This window comes from Ascaphus truei, chromosome 3 (genome assembly GCF_040206685.1).
Source record: "Ascaphus truei isolate aAscTru1 chromosome 3, aAscTru1.hap1, whole genome shotgun sequence".
NCBI lineage: Eukaryota > Metazoa > Chordata > Amphibia > Anura > Ascaphidae > Ascaphus > Ascaphus truei.
The window spans coordinates 101460576-101479503 of record NC_134485.1 but is presented as its reverse complement, the minus strand read 5'-3'; the positions used below and the strand labels follow the sequence as shown (position 1 = coordinate 101479503).

The 18928-nt window shown below is 42.6% G+C and overlaps 1 protein-coding gene across 1 annotated transcript in view; it reads left to right on the top strand.

The window, feature by feature from the left end:
- Positions 1-17294, top strand: part of LOC142491681 (acetylserotonin O-methyltransferase-like) — a 45514-nt gene extending 28220 nt beyond the window's left edge. The window contains exons 6-9 of the mRNA XM_075594597.1: positions 2231-2349; positions 6944-7084; positions 14656-14778; positions 15849-17294. Coding sequence (XP_075450712.1) covers positions 2231-2349; positions 6944-7084; positions 14656-14778; positions 15849-16060 — 595 coding nt within the window. The 3' untranslated portion in view covers positions 16061-17294. The remainder of the gene's footprint in view (positions 1-2230; positions 2350-6943; positions 7085-14655; positions 14779-15848) is intronic.
- Positions 17295-18928: the final 1634 nt, after the last annotated feature.

Genomic DNA, 18928 nt, shown 5'->3' with positions numbered 1-18928 from the left:
TTTTTTCTGTTTATTGTTTGGCTTAAATTGTTTGTAATTTGGATGGCTTGTTTTTATATAATTTTCTGATTGTTTAGCGTTTTTAATTAATGATTTATTTTGTTGGCTACTGGTTTTAATTGATGTGTTGGCTAGTGGTTTTATTAATTAATTAGTTGGCTAGTGTATTTATGTATTGAATTGCTTGTTTGGCTAGTGGTTTTATTTCTTGAATAGTTTTCTTGGCTAGGTGTTTATTGAATTGTATTCTTAAGTTTTGCAATAACAGATTTTTATTATTGTTCTGTTTTGGAGATAGATAAATGTTATTGATGTAGCTTACTATAAGGCTTTTTAGTTATTTTATTGTTGGGGTGTTTAGGTGCTTGTGTATATATTTTATTATTGTGTATTTTTGGCCTTCATGCTTTTTGATTAGGTTGCCCATTGACTGCTATAGTGGCTTATGCCCATATTATATGGGCATGATATACCACTGTACTAATCAATGGGTACAGTGTGGGTATAGAGGGCCCGGGTGGGTTGTTAGATCTCCCTGGTGGGTATCGGGGGAGGGTTAACCCCTTAATTACTATAGCAGTTAATAACTGCTAAGGTGGTTAAGTGGTTAGGGACATTAAATTGTATTTTTTATTGTATTGTTTCTTGCAATGAAGATGAGGACTCCCTTAATGTTGGCTGGGGTAATTGCAAGTTTTATTTACTTTATGCTGCTGGTTGATGTTTTATTTTAAATGAGCAAATGCACTATTATCCATATGTGGATAATAGTCATTTTGCCCATTACTGTATTGTATTTATATCCATGTATTGCACTAATTTTTTTTGGAACAGGATTGGTACCGCAGGCCAGCGGGCCCCTGGACACCCGTGGGAACCACCTGAGGACCCCCAGACACCTGTGGGGACTACCTGGAGGTCCATGGTCACCCACGAGGACCACCTGAGGACCCCCGTCGGCATCTGATATCAATCCTGTGCATAAAAAATAACAAATGCTTTTATGTGAGGTTACAGGGGGTGGGTGGGTTGTGTATTGGTGGTTAGTACATATTGTAATGTTTATTGGGGGCAGAGGGGGTGAGTGAAGGGCCAAGTACCCCCTTCACTCACCCCCTCTGCCCCCAATAAACCTGCTGTTGCTCCTTAGCCCCTTCATTGCCTGAGCGGTTAGCTGCTAATGTAATGAAGTTGGCTGTAATGCAATTTTATTGCATCTGACATGCCGGGGTTCTCCGGTACTGATATTGATGTGCATGACTCCCGGCGACTCCCGGCATCAATAAAAGGCAGGAAAAATGCATTTTTTTTTTCTATGTCCTTTCTCGGCAGTTTCTCATGACCCTCACAGCAACTTTTCCTGGCGGGAGGATTTTGAGCGGAAATTGCCATTCTAGAGCTGCGATAGGCCCTGATAACCTAGTCGAGGCTACTAGAATTGCACTATGTGAAAACCTGCCGATAAGTGGCTTATCGCCGCTCGTTTGGCGTTTTTTTTCCTCGCCAACAAAATATGCCGAAAAGTACTTTTCTGGCGACTTATCAGAAATTACTGAATAACTGTAGGCTTATCGACGCTTATAGCAGGGACGTGCAAACTATTTTTGCTGCGCCCCCCCCCTGACAGGTCTCCTCCGATGTTGCGACCCACCTTACCTCGCGTGGCGTCAGATGACACCGCAAGGACGTGTGGTGTCATTTGATGTCACGTTTCCATGGCAACCGTGACATCACATGACCACGGACGCCGCATTGCCATGGTCTCGCGTCCTGAAGCCGGCTGAACCTCGGTAAGTAGAGGTTGCAGAGGCCTCGCGTGATCCCCCTGCATTTAATTTAAATGCCTTGGGGAAGTGCGTGGGACCTCTGCAACCGCCCGCGCCTCAACCCAGAAAAATCTCGCGCCCCCACAGTTTGCGCACCGCTGGCTTATGGCATAAGCCCCATAGTTTGTTATTGAAATGATTTTTCATGCACAGTGGCATGTTACTTGATACAATTTAAATAAAAACAAAATTATGTCTATTTTTTTATTTATAGTCAGTAGTACATTTATCACTCTTGGTACAGAGGTTGAACATTTTATGCACTCAAACAAACTACCAATAACTATATACTGACACCCTTCCATTATGTTTGATGTTGGCCTTTTTTTTCTCTACAATTTCAAAATGTAATGAATATTTCAAAAATATTATTAAGGACTAATAGATTTTATTGATTACTGCAGGTCAGAGGATCAGATGAAATCCTTCATGGGTTATATGGACTCAATATGGAATATATGCGGAAAAGATGTGATTACAGCTTTTGACCTCTCTGTTTTTAGCACAGTGTATGATCTAGGAGGTAAAGTCATGTATATTAAAAATTATATTATTAGAATTCCAATAATTAGTGCTTGTAATTTAATCTTCTCAGTGGTGCACTGCTGTAAACTCAGTCAATCAGTATCGCTAAAGTGCATGTCGGATTAGTTAGGAAATTAGATAATGCAAGTGTAATTCTCTACTAAAACAATTTGATGAGCAATCACATAGACTAATTTCTAACAGCTCAAAGATCTACTTTATCTCTGTATATCAAACTGGTTAGAAAATCAGAGCTCATTTCATTTTGTGAATGGATCATTTTTAGTTTATAGGACAAAACATCAATATTTCCCATTAACTCATATGTTAACTGGACATATTTGTACAGTTATAACAGCCGTTATTGCTCCAGCTGGCACGCTGCAGCGAGGGAGACACACAACGCACCAGTGGGAGCAACCACACTTCTAAACGCACTATTGCTGGCGCACGCAAGTAGCTGCGTTAACATCTTCTACATCTATATTTGCTCATGATGATGAAGCCAGAAGAGAGAACGTTGTTAAGAATGATATATTTTAGGAGTTATTTGCGAGAATTAGGTAGCTTTTACTGTAAGGAACAAGGTATATGTGATGCTCTGAAATTGTAACCAGTCCTTTAAATGGAATATCCAAATGTATACATCCACAATGGGTTAATCTGAAAAACGATGGAGTGCCCCCAATGAGGTTGATTAGGAACTGGTGGGAGTAAGTGTGCTAGTGGAGTCGGCCTGACAACCACAACCATAAACACATAATGGCACCCAACCAGTAGAATACTTATAAATGGACAATGTCCGTGGTAGACAGGAGTAAAATAAGGCACTGCGGCACTTTACCTGTGCTACCCAAGGGGCACTCTTGTCGTCAGCGGCATGCAATCCATCCGTTGTAGGTCCAGGAAGATAGAGAGCGTAGATAGAGCACAGCCAGGGATGTCCTGTATATTCCGTCCAGGAAGAAAAGAAACAGCCAGGCCACTCCAGAAGTAACAAAAAATAAATGATTTATTGCATGCTGAACATACAGCAAAGAATGGACTAAGTAAACGCACCTACGCGTTTTGTACACGGGGTACTTTATCAACGCGTAGGTGCTTTTACTTAGTCCATTCTTTGCTGTATGTTCAGCATGCAATAAATCATTTATTTGTTGTTACTTCTGGAGTGGCCTGGCTGTTTCTTTTCTTCCTGGACGGAATATACAGGATATCCCTGCTCTATCTACGCTCTCTAGCTTTTACTGTACAATATTAGTCATTGCACTTCGGTGGACCGCATGGGAACATATTAAATAAGGCTCTTACTGTAAATATTTAAGAAATAATCCCAGAAAAACAAGGTATTACTGGCCAATAATGCCCTGGCAGGAAGACTTGAAGGCCCGAGGCGAAGCTGAGGGACATTAACCCAGCCAGGGCATTATTGCCAGTAATGCCCTGTTCTGAACTGATTATTACTATTATAGGCTAAATGTACAATAGGCTTATTTTTTTTTAAATTTTTCATAAAAAAGAGACACTTTTGTAGACCCCTTTTTAGTCATATTGATTTTTTATCAGCATGATCATCTACATAATTTTACTGCACGTGTTTATTAAAAGCAAATTGTACATACACACAGCCCCCTCTATATACACACATATACTGCAGGCCCCCCTTTACACCAACAAAATACTGCAGCTCTCCTCCACCCTCTACACACAAAACACACTGAAGGCACACACACAGAGCAGCCCCCCTCTACACCCACAAACACACACAGCAGCCCCTTATAAACCCACAAAACTGCAGACTCACACACATACTAAAACACACTGCAGCCATCCTCCACCCTCTATACCCACTGAAGACACACACTGCAGTCCCCTCAACCCACAAAACAACACACCAACAAAACAGACTGCTGCCCCTCTACATCCACGAAACACACACCAGCAGCACCCCCTCTATACCCAATGCAGTCCTCTGTAAACCCACACACTGCAGACACACACACCAACAAATTACTCTTCACCCTTCTCCGCCCACAAAACACACACTGAAGACACACACTGCAGCCCCTCCTCTACACCCGCAAAACACACACCAACAAGACACACACAACAAAACACTCTGCTGCCTCCCTCTAGACCCACACAACACTCAGCAGACATACAAACCTTTCTCCTCAGTGTTCTCCTTTACGGAGATCTCTGCAGCAGGGTGGGGGGAGGGGAGTCAGTGCCTTGCTGCTGCCTACTATCAAATCAGCTTCCCTGACTGAGACCTACTCTCACGCTATATGGATGAGAACTGAAAGCTGATTGGCTTAAAAAACTTGGCAGGATGATAAAAATTCTGGGTCATTACTGAATGGATAATAGCCCGTAATTTTAACCAATCAGAGAGCAGGGATTTCAATAATGCCAGCTTTAGCCTATAAGTAAGTAATAATCCCTGAAGAACAGGGCATTGCTGGCCAATAATGGTGAGGGGGGAGGGTGGGTTGAGAGAGGTGAGTGTGGACAGAAAAGAGAGAGGAGTGGGGAGGAGAGAGGTGAAGGGGAAGGTGAGGGGGAGAGGAGTGACAGGATAAATAGAGGTGGAGGAGGGGAGAAAAGAGAGGGGTGAGGGTAGGGGGAGGAGTTATGGGGGGAAAGGGATGAGGGGGGAGAAGTGGGGGTATGGAGGGGGAGAAGGGAAGTGGGGGACAGTGATTTTAACTACAAACTAAATGAAAGCCAAATAAAAATTACTTTAGCAGAAGCTATACAAGTTATGGAAGAAATATTACTTTGTTGCAAGTAACAAAGTTACTTGTTGGGACCTGCTAGCTTCTGACAGCACTAGCACCTCTGAGAGAGAGCCTGCATATGCTGCCATGCTGTGTGAGAGGAGAGGAACGGAGATGCAGCTGGAGCTTGGACTGGGAGAGGTATTTACTGTGAGCAGTTTTAAATTTGGCAGTGTTTTTAATGCACCCCCTGCATCTCTGAAAGGTGAATTGGCAAGTTGCCAAAAATTCCGGGCATTACTGAATTGATAATGCCCAGAATTTTAACCAATCACAGTAGGGATTTCAATAATGCCCGTAATGCCCGTAATTTGCCAGCATTAGCCTATTGTAGTCATTATAGGCTAAAGCTGTTAAAGTCAAGGCATTATTGAAATCCCTGCTCGCTGATTGGATAATGCCTGGAATTTTAACAAACCAATCAGTAATGGCCCGGAATTTGTGGCACCCTGCCAAGTTTTTAAGCCAATCAGCTTTCAGTTCTCATTCACAAAGAGTGAGATCAGCTCTTGGACAGTGGAGGTGATTGGACATGAGGCAGCAACAAGGCACTGACTCCTCCCCCACCCTGCCTGCAGAGAGCTCTGCACAGGAGTGAGGGGAAAGGTTTGAGTGTCTGTGGTGTGTGTCTTCTGTTTGAGTGTGTTTTGTGGGTATAGAGGGGGCAGAAGAGTCAGTTTTGTTGGTGTGTGTCTGCTCTGTGTGTTTTGTGGGTGTACGGGGGGCTTCAGTGTGTGTTTTGTGGATGGAGGAGGGGTGCAGTGTGTTTTGTTGGTGTGTCTGCAGTGTGTGGGTTTACAGGGGGTTTGCATTGGGTGTAGGGAGGGGGCTGCTGGTGTGTTTTTGTGGATATAGAGGTGGCAGAGTTTGTTTTGTTGGTTTGTGTGTCTCTGAAGTGTGTGTTTTGTGGGTTGAGGATGGTGAAGAGTTTTTTGCGTGTGTGCCTGCAGTGTGTGGGTTTACAGGGGGCTGCAGTGGGTGTAGTGGGGGGCTGCTAGTGTGTGTTTTGTGGATCTAGAGGGGGCAGCAGTCTGTTTTGTTGGTGTGTGTCTGCAGTGTGTTTTGTGGGTGTAAAGGGGGGCTGCAGTGTGTGTTTTGGTGTGTGTGTGGGTGTCTGCAGTTTTGCGGGTTTAGAGGGGGTTGCAGTGTGTGTTTCTGTGTTTGTGGATGTGGAGGGGGGCTTGTGTGTGTGCGTGTATTTAGTGTAGAGAGTGGAGGAGGGCTGCAGTGTGTTTTGTGGGTGTAGAAAAGGGGGGCGTCAGTGTGTAGGGGGGACGGAAGAGTGTATATAGAGGGGGAGTTGCAGAGTGTTTGTGTGTGTATAGAGGGGGCTGTGGGTTTTGTGGGTGTAGAGGATGGCAGAGTGTGTTTATATAGAGGGGGCTGCAGTATGTGTGTGTGTGTGTGTGTGTGTGTGTGTGTGTGTGTGTGTGTGTGTGTGTGTGTATGTGTGTGTATGTTTTAATAAAAGCATAAGAATGTAGACAACGCTGATAAAAATCAATATGACAACAAAAGTGGATCTTTTTTATGAAAAATATAAAAAGCCTACATTTAGCCTATAATAGTAATAATCCCCTCAGACCAGGGCATTATTGGCCAGTAATGCCCTGTTCTGGGATTATTACTTAATTACCACACTTAGGTGAGAATTCTTTCCACCTTCAAAAAAATCTTGTATAATAGCATCCTCTAACTTGGCAACGATGTATGTTTCCCTGAATTTGTAGGACTATAATGAACTGTAGCTTTAATTTCTGTTTATCGAACAACTAAATCCGAAACGATATATGAATTTGTTTGTTTTGTTAGGATGTTCAGGAGGTCTGGCCAAGCAATTTGTCTCTGTGTATCCTAAATCAACAGTTACCATTCTGGATATGCCTCAAGTAGTGCAAACTGCAAAGAAACATTTTATAACTGAGGAGGAACATCGGATATCTTTTCATAAAGGTACATTGCATTTTATTTGTTATATAATTCCATAAACTAATACTATTAGCAAATACAACCAATGCTAGATAATTTAAATGAAAATCAAATCCACTACTGTGTTTTGGCCAAATATCCTTTTACAGCTGAAAACGGTTTTAACACGGTCCTCGGGGTCCACCCGATACGACCGCGTTATAACATGGATTGCGATTAAAAAAATGGCCTCCGCATCATGGATTCCGCGTCCGCAAGGAGGGGGGCTGGGATAACTCTCCCATCTCTCCCTGTAGCCAATGTTGCAGCGGCAGGTGCCCCCCATGCAACACTTACCTGCAGTAGCTGATCTGTGCAGAGAAGCTGTGAGTCTGCAAGAGGGGGGGGCAGCGGGGGAGGATCTCTGAGTCTGGGCCGGTATGTCAGCTTTCTCTGTGAGTCTCTGGCCAGGAACCAACTCCCTTCTCTCTTCCCCTTTAGCGGAGGTGGAACGAGGGAGAGGTCTGTTTGTGTGTGTGTGGTGATCTGCAGGAAGGGGGGATGTGATGGGCAAGGGGAGATGGGATGTGCAGGGGGGGGTGATGTGCAGGCAGGGGATGTGATGGGCAGGGGGGTGGGATGTGATGTGCAGGGGAGTATTGTGTGTGTCCATCCGTCCGTCCATTAGCAATAAAGCTTTTTTTTATTTTACTTTTAGAAAGTGGGCGCCACACTCACACCGCGTTTTAAGCGGATCCGCATTTTAGCGGATCGCGCTATAACGGGGTTGAGCTGTACTAATGTTTGTATTACATTGGGCATTTCAATTAAGATAAACTTTGTGATACAAATGCCAGAATTACACAAAATACTTTTTTGGACCAATGGCAGTGGCATCTTTAATCAGTTAAATTTAGGTGATTACACACATTTTTAAACAAATCCAACATCTATAAGTATTTTCTTATCTTTTATTACTTACATTGTAAGTTAAAACTTTGGGGTGTTTTTACGATCTTTTCTTGATTTAATTTGTGCCTGTTGGTAAACTGTCATGTATGGAGGTAAATTGGTTTCTCTTTTGTTGGTTTGTTTGCCTAACGATGGCAACATAATTAGTTTACACAGATACTGGGAATGAACAATCATAACCAAATAAGAATAAAATTAGCAGACCCATAGAATATAGAAATATTCTCATTTTACAAAAGAAGTCAGTACAAAATGATTGTACATGAATCTTTCTAAGGAGGCCAATTACACGGATACATTTTATTTTCTCAAACTTTCTTTTGCCTTCTATCTATATGGAACTGCCCCTTTAATGGAGCAGTCCTACTTAGCAGTAAATAGCTTCCATAAACACATATAAAGTTGTTTTTGCAAATTAGTATTACAGGCATACCCCACATTAACGTACGCAATGGGACCGGAGCATGTATATAAAGCGAAAATGTACTTAAAGTGAAGCACTACCTTTTTTCCCACTTATCGATGCACGTACTGTACTGCAATCATCATATACGTGGATAACTGATGTAAATAACGCATGTGTAACAGGCTCTATAGTCTCCCCGCTTGCGCACAGCTTTGGTACAGGTAGGGAGCCGGTTTTGCTGTTCAGGACATGCTGACAGGCGCATGCGCGATCTGCTGTTTGCCTATTGGGCGATATGTCCTTACTTCCGAGTGTACTTAAAGTGAGTGTCCTTAAACCGGGGTATGCCTGTATTTCTTTTCAAAGAGGACCCTGAAAATGACTACACACACACACACACACACACACACGTTTTAAGGAATGACATCTGAACCCGTTGGATTATAGCATGTGATTCAAACTGTGAGTCTAACATGTTGAACATTTGAAGTTTTATTTGAACTCCAAATCACACTTTAGAATCTGAATAAAATAGGAGTCAAAATCCAAAAAAAGGAGCATCATCAATATTTTTTATAAGAAAATTGTTTAATGTTTAAGAAAAAACGTTTGACCAAATTTAGATCTTTTACATCATTTAAAAAGAAAATCCAAAACCAACGGCAAGACCCAACATCCCGCAAAAAAAAAAAAATGTGATAGTGCCTACCCTTAATATATATATAAATATTAAAACAAAATGTTTATATATATAATATATACACAGCTGAACCCCGATATAACGCGGTCCTCGGTGGCCACCCGATCAGACCGCGTTATAACCGGATCGGGCTAATTTTTTTTAAATGGCTGCCACGTGCCAATCGGAACCAGGGAGGAGGCAGGAGTGAGGCGCCGGTAGCCCCAGCACGTTCCCCCAGAACTTCCCCTAGTCGGCACTTCCCCCAGCACCTCTCCCACCATGATTCCCCAGCACTTCTCCCACCACGATCCCCCAGCATATATATACATATACACACACACATATGTGAAAAAGAAAGTACACGCTCTTTGAATTCTATGGTTTTACATATCAGGACATAATAACAATTATCTGTTCCTTAGCAGGTCTTAAAATTGGGTAAATACAACCCCAGATGAACAACAACACATGACATATTACACAGTGTCATGATTTATTTAACAAAAATAAAGCCAAAATGGAGAAGCCATGTGTGAAAAACTAAGTACACCCTTACTGCATCCATAGGAATTAAGATGCTAAGTAGCAGACAGGTGCTGCTAATCAAATGCCCTTGATTAATTGATTGATCATCAGCAAGTGTAACCACCTCTATAAAAGCCACAGTTTGCAGGTCTGGAGCATTCATGTGTGTTAACACAATGCCAAGGAGGAAAGACATCAGCAATTGTTGCTGCCCATCAATCTGGGAAGGGTTATAAGGCTATTTCCAAACAATTTAAGATTGGCAACTGTCTTGAATGTTTTCCACTTTTGAATAATCTTTCTCACTGTGGAAAGATGGACTTTAAGTTGTTTGGAAATGGCCTTATAACCATTCGTGTGTGTGTGTGTGTGTGTGTGTGTGTGTGTGTGTGTGTGTGTGTGTGTGTGTGTGTGTGTGTGTGTGTGTGTGTGTGTGTGTGTGTGTGTGTGTGTGTGTGTGTGTGTGTGTGTGTGTGTGTACCCTCATTTTATCTCTAGACTGACATCTACTGTATCTGCTAAGGTAGGGGCCCCAGTTTTACTATATGGGAGAGAGACTGTCCTCATCAGAAAAGATACCGTTTTATGTCCGGAATGGCATAAACAAATGTGAGTGTAAATTCAGTGGGATTTTCATTGTGTGCACTGTATTGAAAGTTTTTAACGTACTGCACCATTAGTCCCTTTTTCTCCTTTCCCTGTCAAGACTCTACTTTACCTACAACTATCAGCAATATTCCACTTACCAGTACAGCAGCCATAGACTACATGGACTACTCTTAAACCATTGTGGTCTGCTGTCTTCAACCAACTCCCTCACCTTTCTTGTACTTGTGTAATGCCTGTATGCCCACAGACCTGGCCAGTCCCCAGTACTGAGGTGGGTAAGGTTATAACACGCACCCACAGCAGTGAGGGCATGCCCGGAGTGTGGTAGAGCGTTGCCGGGCCTGTTGAGAAAGGGTTAATGTATACTTGCAACGTCCAGGATGCCAGAGTTTGGATAGTAATGTCCGTGTGCCAGAGTTCAGGGGTGATAGAGAGCAGCGTGGTGATGTCCGTAGGCCAGTGTTCAAGGATTGGAGAAGGCAGCGTAGTCGTATCCAAGTGCAAGGTTCAAGGGCAGGAGAAAACAAGGTAATCCAATTCAAAGCAGAGTTCAAGCCAGGGAGATCCAAAGGTAAGCAGGGTCAGGAACCAGTGCTGAAAGAGACTGGAGAGCCAAGCATAGAGACTATACACACAGGGGTCACAAGAAGCTATGCAGAGCAATGAGCTAGAGGACAGACAGGGATTATAAAGGAGGGAGCACCAATGGGAGAGAGAGGAGGAGCAGAGGGTAGAGTGAGGGGTTGCAGAGATAGGTCAGAAGGAGAGAGGGAGGAGACAATTAAATCAGACAGGGAAATGGCTTGCACACTATGAGGGGCGGAACCAGGACTCAGGGAAGACCTACAAGTGGAGCGTGTGCACGCGCCTTCTGTAAGGGCTGGATGCGCACGCACAGTGTGTGCCAGGGAGTGTGAGGAGCATCGCGCCGCGGGGGCGCTCGCCAAGGACGGCGAGGGGGCAGGAGGAGCAGCTGAAGGAGGTAACGTGGCAGGAGAGGGAATAGAGAGGCGCCGCAAGCAAATGAGTGCCGCGGGGGGATCGGGAGTTTGGGGATAAGCGCGCACCTTGCGGGGAACGTGCGTGACAGCTGGGCGTGCGTCTGGACAGGACGCAGAGGAACGGGTGCAGGAGGAGGAAGGGAGAGATGAACGAGGAGGCAGAGAAGGGTCAGAGGCAGGGAGAACATAGGTGACGGGGACACATTGAGAAGCAGGAATCCCCTGAACCATCACAACTTGTACCACTCATGGACTGGCTCCTTAATCACCTTGAAGTGCCCTGAGATCCCTCAGGGTTGCAGTAGCTCTTCCCCCTTGTGCTCCACCAGGGACTCTTAAAGACTTCCCTTCTCTAACTCCTCCTCTCCAGAGTCCAATGTTATTGCCTGAGACCATGTCCATCACAAGTCACATCCTGAACACACCTTGGAGAGGAGCCAGGCAGGGGGCAGTATCTACCTCAGCTGCATCCATTTACAATACATAGAGTTGTATCCTGCCAGGGTGCAAACTGCTGGGGACTGGAATATAGAATTGATGGAAACCGGCACCCCATGCCTTAGGATTGCAATAAACTATATATCTAGATCTATATATCCTGTTGTGTTTCTTCTACATTTAACATAATCCATACTACCACAGTTATTTGGGATGTGAATGAGCATTAAGGTGTCTTCTGGTACTAGCAGGTGTGTTATGGCAGTGGTGATCAATGTGGGGGACGGGAGAATTTCATGGGGTGGTGCGGCGGCTACAGAGGTCCCATGCTCTCCACCAAGGCATTTAAATTAAATGCCAGGGAACCGTGCAAGGCCTCTGCAGCTTCTCCAACCTGATCTTCAGTAACGCGTCACCATGGTAACCCAGCGTTAATTGAACCACAGGGTCACGTTGCCATGGTGACATCACGTGACCACGCAACATCATTTGATGCCGGAGCCGAGCAGGAAGGGGGGCGCGAGCTGGGAGGTGAGCAGGCCTGGGGGCTCAGGATCAAAACTTTGCGCACTCCTGTCTTATGGTACAGTACTGCTTAGTAAATATGGTTCAAACATGATACGTGACTGATACTAGGAAGAGAACAAATTCCAGGCATGAGGACAGTGAGTTACAAAGGTTTTAAAGATATAAAAGAACAGTTCACATAAGGTTGAAAAGAAGCAGCCAGGAGCAGAGAGCTAGAGGAGAGTAGGGGCATAGAAATACTCTTGATTGGCTCCTTATTAATCAGCTCTAGTATAAGAATGAGAAGCCAGACAAGGGAATTAAGATGTGTCACTTGACAAACTTTGGTAGCTTTGCGGGTCACACACTCTATGTGAAATCTAAGTTTGTGGCCCACAAAGCTTACCAAAACACCCCTCCTCACAGCTTCTCCCCTACATATTCTTCTTTTCACCTGCATCTCTCCTATCCTTTCCCTCTTACTCCCCTCACTATCTACCTCCCCTTTTCCCACTCACTCTCCTTTTTCTCACTCCTACCCTTCTTCTATTGCAATCCTCGTACACCTCTCCCTGTTAACTCCACCCCTCTTCTTGCCCCTCCCCCTTTTTATCCCCCTCTCTGTGACTTCCGGCCGGTCCTAACTTCTGTGTTAGGACCACATAGGTGGGCTTTTTCCTCCTCTGCGCTGCCTCCTACACCTGCTCCACAGCTAGAGACCGTGTAGCGGATCCCTACCTATGGCAGGCCACATGCAACCCTCCCCATGGCCACAGACAGCATTCCCAGGTCCCAGGGATAGAGTTTTCATTGGGACCCCCCTAGTGTCAGCTGCCTTGGAGACTCCTCCTGTATCTCGCACATCCCCTGCCTCTTTCACACCCCACTTCTCCCTCTTCCCTCACACCCCCACCCCCTCTCTCTCCCATACCCCTCACACACACTTTCAACTCCCCTTCCCAATACACACATAGCCCTCCACGCCCCAATACACATAATCCCTCACCCCCATTATACAATCACCCCATCCCCAATACACATAATAACCTCCACACTCCAATACACAACCCTCCATCCCTAATACACATAATAAATCTCCACTCCAATACACATAATCCTCCACCCCGATACCCCCACACTATACATAATAATCCCTATAACTCCCCCCCCCCATCCTCTCTACACATAATAACTACACACAAAAGTTATTTCTGTGACTTCCGGTCAGACCTAACTTCTGTGTTAGAACAACCCTGGTGGGCTTCTGCCACCTCTTCCACCTCCTACATCTGCACCACAGGTAGGGACCGGGTAGCGGGGTCCCTACCTGTGGCAGACCACAGGTATCCTTCCCCATGACCACAGACAGCTCTCCCAGGGCCCATCTACAGTGCTAACTGACCCCATAATATTAAACTTCGTTTATCAGTACCTCGCAGAAAAGCGACAGTGACATTTTTATGAACATTGCTCAGGGAACCGAGCCATTTTGCTGTATATACACATACAAATGTGATGATATTTCTTTAGTGGGTATTCCTGTGCAAACCGTGGTTTGCTGAAAGCAGATATGAAAACACACACACAAACGTCTCTCCTTTATTTGGGGTGAGGCCTTCGTTCAGTGCAGGACAGATGTAAATGCTGGTGGTCCCAACTTTCGTTAAGCGAACGGGGGTTGTGCTCAGTGCAGGCTGAACCACAGCAGGGGAAAGCAGGGGCCTGGCAGCCAACAGTGTCCCACAGCCAGATGTGGATATTGGGGCCGACCTCAGGCAGGGGTCAATTTCCGGCACCGGCCGCCCGCCCGGGTCCCGCGCAACCACAGGTGTCCTGGCTCTGGCTCATCCCATCCGTGGCCCTAAACGACTGGCTCCCTACCCCTGCTCTAACAGCAGATGACATTGATTGATTTGTAGTATTACTATAAGATGTATTGTTGAGTTTTGTGTGGTATAGAGGAAAGTTAGTAGAAGGTTACATTTACAATTACTAACATCACAGAGCAGGCATGAGCATTTTACAAAGAGTGGATCATAACAATGCTATGGAAGAAGGAATGGGCAGAAGGTGATATAGGAGGTGATATATAAAGATAATATATTCAAAAATAATTTAATAATATATATTTATTTGCATACATTGCTGCAGCATCAGAACAATGTACAGATTTGTACATGCACAGTCACTTCATGCACCAATATACCTAGATTCTAATTTGAGGGCTTCAAGCACAGGACGACAATGTGATTTATGCAATGACATGCAGATAATGCTGGAATTCAAGCAAATTTCTCCCCCTCGAGAAGCAGATACAATAATACCAGGTTACAGAATACTCTATATAAATCTATTAAAATACAATATACACCCGTTTAATTTATAATGTGTTGTTTCTGCCATTTGTATTTTGATATAAATTGTGTTCTATTGTTACTGCATAACGATGACAATTCCTTTGTTTTTTCTTCCATAGGAGATTTCTTTAATGACCCAATTCCCGAAGCAGACCTTTTTATTATGGCTAGGATAATTCATGACTGGACAGAAGAGAAATGTTTACAGCTGCTGAATAAAATTTACAAGTCATGCAAACCTGGTAAGTTCCTATTTTTGGAAAATTCACTATGACTTTTGATACTGGCTTTGCAGTCATTGTCTAATTTATTATATAATTGAGTATATCTAGTATTAACTACAGTATATATCAACTTAAAGAATCATTAAATTCCAATGAAAATAAACATAGTATGATGAAAATAATAAACACACCAGCTTCTTTCTAACCAAAAATATGTTTTCAGGCCACATACTAATTATTGGTTCTGAGCCCCACTGCTTAAATATTTCTAACAAAACGCTCTCAGACAACTCTCCTGCTTAGTGGGAAGGTAAATCGACATGGTATAACTGGCAAGAGTCTGTTTAGGGTGCTTAAAGCCATAGTGCTGCTAAAAGTTATGCTTTTTTCCATTTTATGAAAATGGGCTTTGGGTTTGTACAGATATAGACTAATAGCTGCAAACATTAAGACATAAAACACTTTACAGACCATTCCAGATGTCTTATGGTTTAGCATTGCTTAGTAAATATGGCCCCTCACAGACCCATTCAAGTAAATTGATGTAAGGTGTCTTAAGACAGACATTTGTAAGTATGGCCCAATGACATTAGGCTTAGCTTATGGTCTTACGCTGATTGATACAATTAAGACAATGCAATCTAAAGTCAATGTGTTGACATGCTGCTGAATAAATGGTTCTAGCAATTTATTATAAGAATCAGTGTGTATAGTTTTTTTGAGAAAGGGAGGATGTGAGCTCTTTTTCTAATTTTTTTTTATAGGGTTATTGACAGAACTTGCCATAATCACGGCTTAACAGATATTATTTCAAAATGCATTTATTTTATATCTTCATGTATTCAAAGAAGTATGCATTGATTAATTCCATCATTTAAATTTGCTTATGTATTTATTGTTATTTTGATAAGAAAATTTATTTCATTGTAAAATTTCACGACAAAAGATGCATTGAGGCCTACATTTCATAAAGCAACTAGACTACACCTACTTTTGAATATTGGGCTATTTTTACACAATAATGTTTCTTACCAATAATTTTGGACCATATTTTCTTTGATACTGTTTTTATTATGTCACATTTAAAGGAGGTGGGATGCTGCTGGTTGAAGTACTTCTAAATGAGGACAAAAGTGGCCCTCTAAGTTCCCAGCTGAGTTCGTTGAACATGTTGATCCATACAGAAGGGAAAGAGAGGACTCCCTCTGAATATAGCAAGATGCTGACAGCCTCTGGCTTCAAGGACATTCAAGTGAAAGCAACTGGAAAGATCTGTGATGCTATTTTAGGGAGAAAATAAACATGTGGCTTTTTCATCTTCCGTTGTATAAAACAGGATGGTCATGTTCGTTCACAGACAAATTGGATAATATTTCAGTAATTGCAGACTGTTAGCAAAATTATTAGCATCTATGCAATTAATTATTACTCAGAAAAGCATTAAAATACTGATATGTATGTTGAAATACACTAACTTTTAGAATATTAAAATATTTTGAAAGAATTATTGGTATTATGTGAATGCAGCTCAAGGTCTGGTTTTGTATTTAAAATGTCATATGAAAACATTGACTTAATTTTGTTAAGAAGGTCTGAGTAAAATAACAAGTAAGTGTCCTGAAAAAAAATATACATTTCGACACATTATTAATAAGAATCTGAAACCATGAAAACCTAGTACGTGACCAATATAATGTGTCTTCTGTGATTTATGTATTGAACTACGTGTGCAGGACAGACAGTTGTTTGCTTAATTTAGATTGTGCATAAAGCAATTAATAGAAGCTCAGAACCACTAGTCTGTATAAAACCTGTACCAAAATATCAAATGTGACTAAGGAGTTTATTGACCAACTTGTTGGTCAAGTCTGTATATTTAGTATTCCTAGGGAACTGATTACACATTGAAAAAAGATACAGATACATTTGCCTTCCACTTCAAGTGTAACTTTGTTATGGATTACAGGTATCTTATGGCATATATAGCATAATTAATACAGGTCACAGATATATATATAGTATCATTATATGGCCTAGTACAGCTTACAGCATATTGTTAAAATCCTAGTTTTTTGTCTTAGAAATAATAGGTTGTTTTGCTGGGAAGTGAAAGGATATTGGGACATAGGTACATACACATAAAAGAGGAACTAACTCGCGTAAACAGGCCGTGGTCAAACGGTAAATGCTGAAACACATCATACAGTAAACTGTAAATCTCAATAAACAACATATGTCAGTAACCACAGAGTATGGTATTATAACACGTACGCAGCAAACAATAAGATGCTATATATAAGCTTGCGTGACTCCATATTGTTTAGAACCGAGGTGGGAAACCACACAGATGAGACTTAGCTGAGACTGGCTGACCTATCATAATATCTTTTTGTTTGTGAGTATGACAATGCATATTAGCTAAATAATCTCTGCATAGTTTGGAATGGATTGTTAGCATACTGTAACTGCTAGCCATTAGCTTACAAGTAGCTTGTTGTGATATTTTCTGATTATTGTTGTGATACAATAAATGACAAACCTTATCTTATACAAACTCTGAGTGACCTTTCTTTATAATAATCTCACAATACTCTTGCATCCGAGAGTGTGGCCGAGAATCTACAAGTACGACATCGTGGTCTGTGTTCTCTGCTTAGGGCAGGATATAACTTATCACGAGGCATTACTTGGGAGAGGAAGGTGGGCATCGAGCCCAGATTAACTTCCTAACACATTTAGAAAATATGCATTGGCCTGTCTATATTGTATATTTTAGAATATATCACTTTAAGAAGATGAGGTAGAATGGGGCATACCGATACTCATAGAAACAGACAATTAAAAAAATTATGGCAGAGACATTATGCAGGTTTGTACTGTATGTTCAACATGTAAGTGGTAAACAAATTATATTCTGTATGAAATACTGTAACGATAAACTAAGGGCCAGATCCACAGAGCTCTGTTAAATCAGGGCAAATAATGCGACTTTACCTAAATAGGTAAGGGATATTATTCCCCTGAGATTAATGGTTATGCACAAAGCTAACGATATGTTTAAAAAAAGCATTAGTCGCCAAAATAAGTATCATAGTCAGTGGTCGACAAATCACCAAAAAATCTACTCACCGAACAAAAAAATCTACTCGCCACCTAGTACCACACGTGTGCTGCTTGGACCAAAAGGAGCTCGACACGATGTTAAATCCACTCGCCCGGGGCGGGCAAATGTATAGGTTTGTCGAACACTGATCATAGTGATATATGCATTAGTTGGTATGTTAATAGCAAAGAGACGAGACAACCAATACAATGCGTATGTGTTTTAGGAATAATTTAACGTACATCCCAATTAATTCACATGCGTTCCTGCCGATAACGCATATGTGTTACCTAACTGCAATGCCCACCAGGTTGTTAAAATTTGCGATGCCACTCACACATTGCGCGAGAGCGAAACCTGCACTGTAGGCAGGAGATAACAGGGAGGTGTGGCAGAAGCATGGCACATGACGTCAGACGAGCGGTTCACTTCATTGGCTTAACCACTTAACGTGACGCTGACGTCATGCGGTCGTCGCATGGATAGACAAATTCATTGGTGTCTCCTCGAATCTGCGTCTCCGTTGCGCCTCCGCGCTGTTGCATTCATGCGCACTATGTGATCCTTTGACGGATTGCAGGTATTTGCTTTGGTGGTGCGCGCCGCTGCGGGCACTATAATCGCTGCCTTAGGCGCATTAAGTTCACAGATATCGAATTGGAAATAATCATAAATTAGTTAGTGGATGACGACCCTAAATGGTTAAGAGAACTGTGTCTTAAAACAAGCATAGCAGAGAGAACCAGGATTTTGAATGAAATAGTATTCTAAATTAATGTCCATGGCAATACTGTCCAAACAGTTAATATGCTCATAAAAAGATGTTCAGATAACAAGAGGAAATTAAAAAAGAAACTGTTATTATCATTGTCACGTCACACGGCACCTCACTCCCAGAGATCCCAGTATTGCGCCCTGACCCCTTACTTTATGCAGCCTCCAGAGTCTGTAACTTAGGCTCAACCCTGCTATATCCCCTATGGGCTTCCCTAAGAGACAGGTCATAACTAGCCAGACACAAAGAGCTAAAAAACGTTAGTTTATAATGAATAGGGTACAGCAACA